Source organism: Corapipo altera, unplaced genomic scaffold, assembly GCF_003945725.1.
Source record: "Corapipo altera isolate COAL_440 unplaced genomic scaffold, ASM394572v1 200, whole genome shotgun sequence".
NCBI classification, from domain to species: domain Eukaryota; kingdom Metazoa; phylum Chordata; class Aves; order Passeriformes; family Pipridae; genus Corapipo; species Corapipo altera.
The window spans coordinates 1,169,681-1,177,753 of NW_020884992.1; the positions used below are offsets into that span (position 1 = coordinate 1,169,681).

At 62.7% G+C, this 8,073-nt stretch overlaps 1 protein-coding gene across 1 annotated transcript in view; it reads left to right on the plus strand.

Moving 5' to 3' along the window:
- Positions 1-3,712: 3,712 nt before the first annotated feature.
- The window catches only part of SRCIN1 (SRC kinase signaling inhibitor 1), a 43,136-nt gene continuing 38,775 nt past the window's right edge, over positions 3,713-8,073 (plus strand). Inside the window, exons 1-2 of the mRNA XM_027666360.1 lie at positions 3,713-4,473; positions 7,764-8,047. Of these exons, the coding sequence (XP_027522161.1) occupies positions 4,266-4,473; positions 7,764-8,047 (492 nt within the window). The 5' untranslated portion in view covers positions 3,713-4,265. The remainder of the gene's footprint in view (positions 4,474-7,763; positions 8,048-8,073) is intronic.

The following is an 8,073-nucleotide window of genomic DNA, read 5'->3' on the forward strand; positions in this document are numbered from 1 at the left end:
GAGGGATGCAGGATGGAAATGAGGGATGCAGGATGGAAACGAGGGATGCAGGATGGAAAGGACCTCGTGCCCGGCTCTTGGCTTTAACTTGGTGGTTGCCAATGTCCGTGGGACAGGCTGGAGGCTCCTGCTGCACCACTCTGCTCCTTCCTGTTTCTCCTGTCACTGAAAGGAGGAGGTTTAGATCAGATGTTAGATAAAAATTCTCTAACATCAGGGTGGGGAGGCCCTGGCACAGGTTGCCCAGAGAAGCTGTGGCTGCCCCATCCCTGGGAGTGTCTAAGGCCAGGTTGGACGGGGCTTGGAGCGACCTGGGCTGGTGGAAGGTGTCCCTGCCCGTGGCAGGGGGATGGCACTGGATGAGCTTTAAGGTCCCTCCCAACCCAAACCATTCTGGGATTCTCTGATTGTGGTGGCCTTGCTCTGTTTAGTGACTTCCTCAGTGTCTCATTAGAGAAAGAAGCGGTCCTGTCAGGAATCGATTTTTGATCTCGATGTGTGTCCCCTCCAGCCCACCCTTCTCCTCCTCCCCCTCCTCCTCTCTGCCTTCCCCAGCTCCGTGGCCTTTCCAGCCCCTGCCCTCTTGTTCTGCTTGCAGAGAGATGAGAATAAGAATCCAACCCCCAGCCCTGCTGGTGGTCTGGGATGAGGTCCTGCCATTATCCCAGTAAATATGTGCAGTCACAGGGTATTGGGAAAGGCTGGAGCTGCAGCCTCCTGAGCCTTCCCTGTCCATCCATCCATGGAACAGTTTTGCACAGTACATGGACACACATCTTCCCTGCCCTGTGCCACAACAGGAGCTGCTCTGGGGGCTCTTTCCTTCCACCTGGACCCAGCTCTTGCTTGCAGAGGGACCCCAACCCCCCCATCATCCCCCCATGCTCCCTGTGCCTGGCTGAAGAGGAACCATCGATTTGGTGTCTTGAGGGGGCAGTTTATCCCTTTCCTGATGCCTGACAGCTTGGAATTGATTTCCAGGGTGATTTGCCTGAACAGCTCGAGGTGGGAGCAGCAGGATCTGGGCTGGGACCGGCTCTGCCAGAGCGTGGTGGGGACGGGGGTGTCCCTGGGGCTGAGCCCAAACTGTGGCACTGGTCAGTGCTGGGAATCCTCCTGGGAGACCTGCAGGGCAGGGTGGGTTCTCTGAGCAGCAGAATTCCCCCCCTCCAGGGGAAGGGAGGATGGAAATGACAGCTTTGCAGGGGCAGCTTTGCAGTGGTTCTGGGGTCCAGCTCCTGCTGCTGCCTTGGGCTCATCCCAAAGGCTTCTCCCACCAGGCTGAGGATCGGGGTGGGGGGGATCTGGCTCACAGGGAGACTTGGCTCTGCTTCACCACACGGCTGGGGGTGAGTCACTGCCCCTCGTCCACACACGCCCTGCACAGAGGCAGCCACACGACAGCGGGAGCCAGCAGGGGCTGCCAAAATCCTGGGAAAACTCCTGGTCCCTCTGGGACAGGCTCGGTACTGATGGTGACATCCCCCTGCTCCCACCCTGGCTTGGGCCCCCTCCCCTCTCAGCATCCCCCCTGCAGCTGGACCCGTGCTCTCTGCCTGTGCCTCCTGTCGGTGCCTCAGTTTCCCTCTGCTCTCCGGGGCTCAGGATGGACCCCCAGGCTTGGAGTTATTCCTGGGATATTCCCATCCCATCCCCTGCCAGGCCCCGGCTGTGCCACCCAGGGTGGGAGACGAGCCCACAAAGTGGCTGGTGTTGGAGCTGTGATGAGCCCGGCCCTGGCCATCCTCCCCTCTCCTTTATTTTTATCCGGCTGTTGGCACCTCCCCAGCCGCTGTGCCTTCCCTGCCAGCCCAGGATGCTGCCGCCTCTTGCCAGGGCACGCAGGGCTCCGTCCTCCTCTGGGCCCCGGGCAGGGATGTTCTCCGTGCCCAGAGGGTGCCGCCGGCCTTGGCCTCCTGCCAAAGGTCTGGGAGGAAGCCGATGGCAGCGGGGAGATTTTCCTCAGCCGTCCTTCCCACGCCGTCTCTCAGCCCCTGTCCCGCTTTGTTTTCCCTCGGCTGACCCAGGGCAGCTCCTTCCTGAATCCCACTGAAGTGCTGATCCCGAGCTCCGAGCGAGCATCCAGGTGTGCCGGCCCTTCCCTCGGCGCTGCCGTTCCCCGGGAGCGAGGAGGTGAACTCGTCTCTCCCTTTTCCATGTGCCCACGTGGGCGGGATAACACCCGGCGAGGTGGGAAGCGGCTGCTGCTTTTTCCAGGGCTGGCCAGATGGGATTTCTCCTTCGGTTTGGGTTTTTGACAAATGACATGCGAATTTATCCGGTGGTTTCTCCGCTTCCAAAGTGAAGGAGCTGCTTGTCAGGGCAGCGCCGTGGAGAGATGCCAGCTGGACTTCTCCGAGCTCCAGCTGGGAGCAGCCAGTGTGCACCGGGACACGGAGTGGCTCCGGACTCCTTGTCCCTGCAGGGCTGGAATTAGTGGGATGCAGGGAGGGTGCAGGCAGCATCCAGGGCACGTAGAGGCTGGGAACAGGCTGGATCACACCCGGACCACCACCGTGCACGGGCACTGTGCCCCTGCCCTTGCCCAGAAGCCAAGTGGCATCCTGGCTCCGGGGCCGCGGGGTCTGCGCTGACCCAGCTGGGAAGTTCCTGAGGAAACAGTTGGGGTGTGTTTTATTGTCCTTGGTTCTGTTTGAATTTGGGAGTGAAAGGCACGGCGGGGAGCCCGCTGGCTGCTGCTGAGCCCAGGCAGTGCTGGGGGATCCTCAGGGATGGGGAGAGGAGGTGGGAGAGCCACAGCTCTGCCATCCCGTGGGGCTGCAGGGCGTGAGGGGGATTAATCCTGGGATGGATGTTAATGGTTCCTTAGGGGTGGTCTTGGCATCCCCTGGCTTTTCCCAGGAGGTTTGGTGGAGGGTGTCCATCAGCCCAGGAGCAAGAGGACGGTGGGGAAGCTCCAGCCCAGTCGCCCTCAGCTTTCACTCCCCGTGTTGCTGTGAGGGACGAGGAGACAGAGCAGACCCCTCACTCCCACCCTCCCATGCTGGGATGGACCCTGGGTCTGTCCAGCTCCCGGCATTCCCATGGGACAGGGGTGTCCACAGCCCGTGGGCTCGACTGAAAACAGGAGTTTAATTCTCTGAGAGCTGATTTTAAGTGACCGGACCTGGTGGTGGCTGGACCCGTTCAGCACATGGCAGTGGCACGGGGGGAGGGCACTTGTGTGTCCCCTGGTGTGGGGGCTGCCTTGTCCCTGCTCCTGGGCACGGTTTCAGTCGGATAACCCCGGGCAGCTCCCAGCACTCTTTGGATGTGGCTGTGAGGGTGAGCCCGGGGCAGGTCCCGGAGGGCACTCGACCATCCCAAAATGAGTGCAAACAGAGCGTGGCTGAGCCAGGGGCGGGGACAGCAGTGGCTCTGAAGGTGCCTCTGAGCAACCTGATCTAGTGGAAGGTCCCTGCCCACGGCAGGGGGTGGAACTTTAAGGTCCCTTCCAACCCAAACCGTTCCAGCATTCTGTGATTTGATGCCAGCAGGTCCCGGCTCAGGAAGGGGTGGGTGTTTCTGCAGCACGACATGAGTTAAGTTGCAGCGGCGCGGGAGCCCTGCGGGCTCTCCCTGCGCTTCCCATCCCTCCCTCCCATCCCTGGGAGCCTGGCACGGAAGGGGTTAGTGCCGAGCAGGGCTCTGGGTGCTGGGCAGCCTCCGTGGGTGCTGAGCAGGCAGCGCTGGCAGTGCGGCAGTGCAGCCTTTGGGAGGAAGCAAGTGCATCCCGCTCTTCCGGCTGCGTTAATGGCCGGGTGCGGGGGAGACGCATCGCTCCGAGGGGCTTCTATTCTCTCGCCTCCCTTTCTCCCCAGATGCACTCTCCGCTTCCCCTCCCCTCGCCCCTTTTTGTACGAACGCTCTCTCGGCCGATTTTTCATGCTCCGCTAACTGCCGGCGCTTTCACGACCCGCGTGAGCTTTGCTGCCTCATGAAGATTTATGAAACTGCAGTAATAAACTGTGTTTGAAAAGATCCTTTTGATGATAAAGCCCCGCCGGGCTGCTGGCGGGGGGACCCGGGCGCACCGCGCCGCCGAGCCCGCAGCCGCTCTCGCGGGGCAGCGCCCGCAGCACCGGGAAGGTTTTTGGGGGCCTTTCCCCACCCTGAAGAGCATCACCTAAAGCACGGTCAGGCTCCGGTGCCCCCGGCGCCTCTGTTTTCCCGGGAAGCAGGCGATGGCCGGACCCTGCTAGCAGCCCGGGGCCGTGCCCCGGCGCGGGTGACCCCTTCTGCTGGCGGGTGAGGAAGATGGATGGATGAATCGGCAAAGAGAACCGCGTTCCCTTAACCTCCCGCTGCTCGGAGAGGGGCTGGCCAGGATTTACCGCGGGATTTTGGCTGTCGTGGGAGCCCTGCGCTCGGCCAAGGAGCCGCCTCCAGCCCCTGCAGAGCCCCGGGGGGCTGCAGCCCCCAGCCCGCCGGAGCATTTTCCCGGTCGCCGTGGGAGCCGAGCTGCGCCCGCGGGTAAGCGATGGGACGGTCCCCGGGGTGGGGAGGACACATCCCACAGGGACACCCTGTGCCAGGCTGGGCTGGGCTGGGGCACTGCCGAGGTGGGCACCCCGTGCGGGCTCCGGCCACCGGCTCTCCCACCCCAGTGACCTACTTGGAAGCAGCGGCGGGAAGCACTTTCCAGGGATGTGCTGCTGCTGCTGCTGCTGCTGTCGTGGGCAGCCCATGTGTGGGTACCACTGTGTGGGTACCACTGTGTGGGTACCACTGTGTGGGTACCACTGCTCCGGCATCCCCGCGCTCGGCGAGGAGGAGAAACAACTTTGTGGGGGCCTTTTGGGGCGGCGGGATGGAATTATACCCTCGGGGAGAGTCCGTGAGGGAAGGTTTAGCACCCTCTTCTCATGGATAGTGCCAGGGAAGCACCACTGTGAGTGTTTTAGGGTACCTTTCCCAAAGAGCCCCCCCGTGTCCCAGCTGGTGGTTGTTTCCTTGTCCGATATCATCTCTGGGATATCTGGAGGGAAAAGGTGGCTGACATGAGGCCGGTACACGTGTCTGCAGTGGCTTTTCCTCCTCTTGCCTTGGAGAGGTTCTCGGATCTCGGGGTTCGTGGTGTTGTGGCTGTGTCTCCCTCCTTTGCCCTGGGGATGGATGTGGGAATGGATGTGGCACAGCCGGGGGTGGAAGAGCCCCCCGACGGGCTCCAGCTTGGCTCTGACCCCTGTGCAGCTCGTGCAGGGCTGTTCAAATCATCCTTTTTAGCAGTCGGCAGAGGGAACAGCGAGAGCTGGCGCGTTCCACTCCCGGAGCATGTAATTAGGGAGCGGGGAGCTGCATGCTGATCACGGCAGCGGCAGGAGGAGGAGGAGGAGGAGGAGGGTGGGAAGGGGCTGGAAACACGGCCCCATCCCAGGGCTGCTGAACCCGGGGCTGGTGGAGGCACCCGGGAGGTGGTTGCAGGGAACGAGCCCCTCTCACAACCCCCAGATCCCCGTCCCTGTGTCCTCCTCTGGCTCGAGGCCTCCTCGAGCCGCTCTCCTCAGCGAGGGAGAGGAGCTGCAGCTCCTTCCTCCCAGCCCTGTCACTGCTGCAGCTGGAGCTGTCAGGGTGGCCCTTCATCCCTCTTTCCCAACCTTCCCAGTGCACCATTCCGATGGGATAGGACAAGGCTGGGAGTCCCTGTGGCGCTCAGGGTCCGGCTCTGCCGAGGGGCTGGTTTGGTGGGGATGGACCACAGTGGGCACAGTGCCTGTGCTGGGGGGTGCTGGGGGTCCCACTGCCCCAAACTGAGCTGGGAGCACCCAGGGGTGCTCCAGGGCACTGCCAGTGCTGGGGCTGGGCTGGGTGTTGGGCTCTGGGCACAGTTGCCCCCCAAACACGTCTCTGGTGCTCTGTGGTCACAGAAGAAGTGCTTGAGCAACCGGACGAGGGGGGGGAAAGAGTTTTCTGCCTGATATCAGCAACCCCCAGGGAGAAAAATGTGTTCTGGGGCTGTTACATGAGGGGAGAGGTGAGCAAGCAGCTCCTGGGGCTGGGTTGGGGTGTTCAGGACAAATTGCTCCGTCCGTGTTTCCCGTCAGTGCCGGGTTTGGCAGCGGCTCCGCAGCCAGTGGGACCCCGGGGCGATGCCCTTGCCCCTCTCTGAGCTGCCTTTTCCTCTGCCAGCAGTGGGACTGAGGTGTCCCCTCTGACTCTGTTCCCTGGGGGAACTCAGGGTGTTTTTGATGTGCCCCTGTGACCCTCCTCTGTGACACGGGGACCCAGCGGGGCGAGCTGGGGAGGGACGGGAGCTGCAGATCTTCTGGGAAAGGGGGTGACAGCCTGGCCAAGGTCACATTCAGTGGCAGGACGGGAGCTGGACTGGTTGCTTTTTGGAGGAGGCAACGGGAATCAGGCTTTGGGATGTCCCCGTGGCATTTGCTGAGCGTGTGATGTCCCCACTTGGCTCGGAGCAAACCCCCTTGTACGACCTTGAGCAGAGGAATCGTGTCCGTAGCACACGCTGGAGTCCCATCCTGCATTAATAACACCCACACAAAGCTAATATGTTGGGCTGATAAATAATTAAGGGAGAAGGAGAAACCCTCTACGATTTGCTTGACGGGAGCTCTGGGAAGGAAGGGAGTGGGGGGAGAAAGGACGAGGAGGGAGATGAATAATGGATCAAGGTTAAAAGGGGATCGAAAGGGAAGCCTGAGCCCGGTGGAGCCCTGCAGCACCCGCTGCCAAACTAGTTAGTGGTGGCAAAGACAGCTGGGACCGGGCCAGGGCTGGGTGACACCGGCTCTGAGATGACATGAGACACTCAACAGTGGCTTTTGGGGTGGGAGAGGGTGCCCTGGAGCTGCTCTGCAGCGGGCACGGGGCTGGGCAGTGAGGGCTGCGGGGTGGCCTCGTCCCGCAGTCACTGAGGAGGTGCCAGGCACTGGCAGCGTGTGGGGACTTCCAGGCATTCAGCACTGCTGAGCTTCCCTGGAAATCAGAGTCACAACGTGCAGGGAATGAATTATTAGCAAAGGGACGAGTCCCTTTTGCCTCACTGTGCGTGTGACCCCCTGGCTGCCCCCCTGCCCCCTCCCTGCCTGCCCGGGGTGGGCTGAGCTCCGGGAGAGGGCTGGCATGGGGCAGAGCATCCCTGCAATGCCGGGTTTGCTGCCGTGGGCTGGGCTGGTCTCTGGGAGAAGCAGCTGCAGGATGGGGGGGCTGAGCCCTCCACTGGGGTCTCTGGCAGGGCATGGGGGGCCTGGCCCCCCCGGCACAGTGCCCACACTGACGGGCAGACACGACCCCCCCCCCCCCCCCCCCGGCCTGATTTAATTTTCTTTTTGGTTTGTCCTGTGTCGTGTCCTCTGTCTGTCTGTGCCTCAGAGCAGTGCTCAGTTCCCGTGTCTTGTCTGTGCTGTTTTAATGACCCAACGCTGTTTAATTCCTGTTTCGCTCTGAACATCGTGGTTTTGGTGGCATCCCAGCCCTTACATCCCCCCCACTGCCCCAGCCCCTCCATCCCCTTGCCCCCTCCACCTCCTACCACCACCAGGTTTTGGTGGCATCCCAGCCCCTCCATCCCCTTGCCCCCTCCACCTCCTGCCACCCCCAGCCCCGTGCCCAGGAGCGGGGACACCGCAGAGGGATAAACCCCGCACCCCCTCCCCGTTCATCCCACCGAGGGACCACCCCGCTCCCAGCCAGCCCCAACCATCACCCCTGGCTTAAACAAACCCTCCCCACCCCAAATCTCTTGCTCCCCGTGGCAGCGGGGGCCGGCCCTGACCGCGCTGTGCTCTGCCCGCCCCGCGCAGATCCCGAAAGGACGAGCAGCCACATGATCTCCGCGGACGATGCCGAGTACCCGCGGGAGTACCGGACCCTGGGCAACGGCACCCGGCGCTTCTCCAACGTAGGGCTGGTGCACACCTCGGAGCGCCGGCACACCGTCATCGCCGCCCAGAGCCTGGAGGCCCTCACCGGCCTCCAGAAGACGGAGATGGAGCGCAAGAGGGACGCCTTCATGGACCACCTGAAGAGCAAGTACCCGCAGCACGCGCTGGCGCTGCGGGGGCAGCAGGAGAGGATGCGGGACCAGGTGAGGGGGCGTCTCCTGCTCGGGGT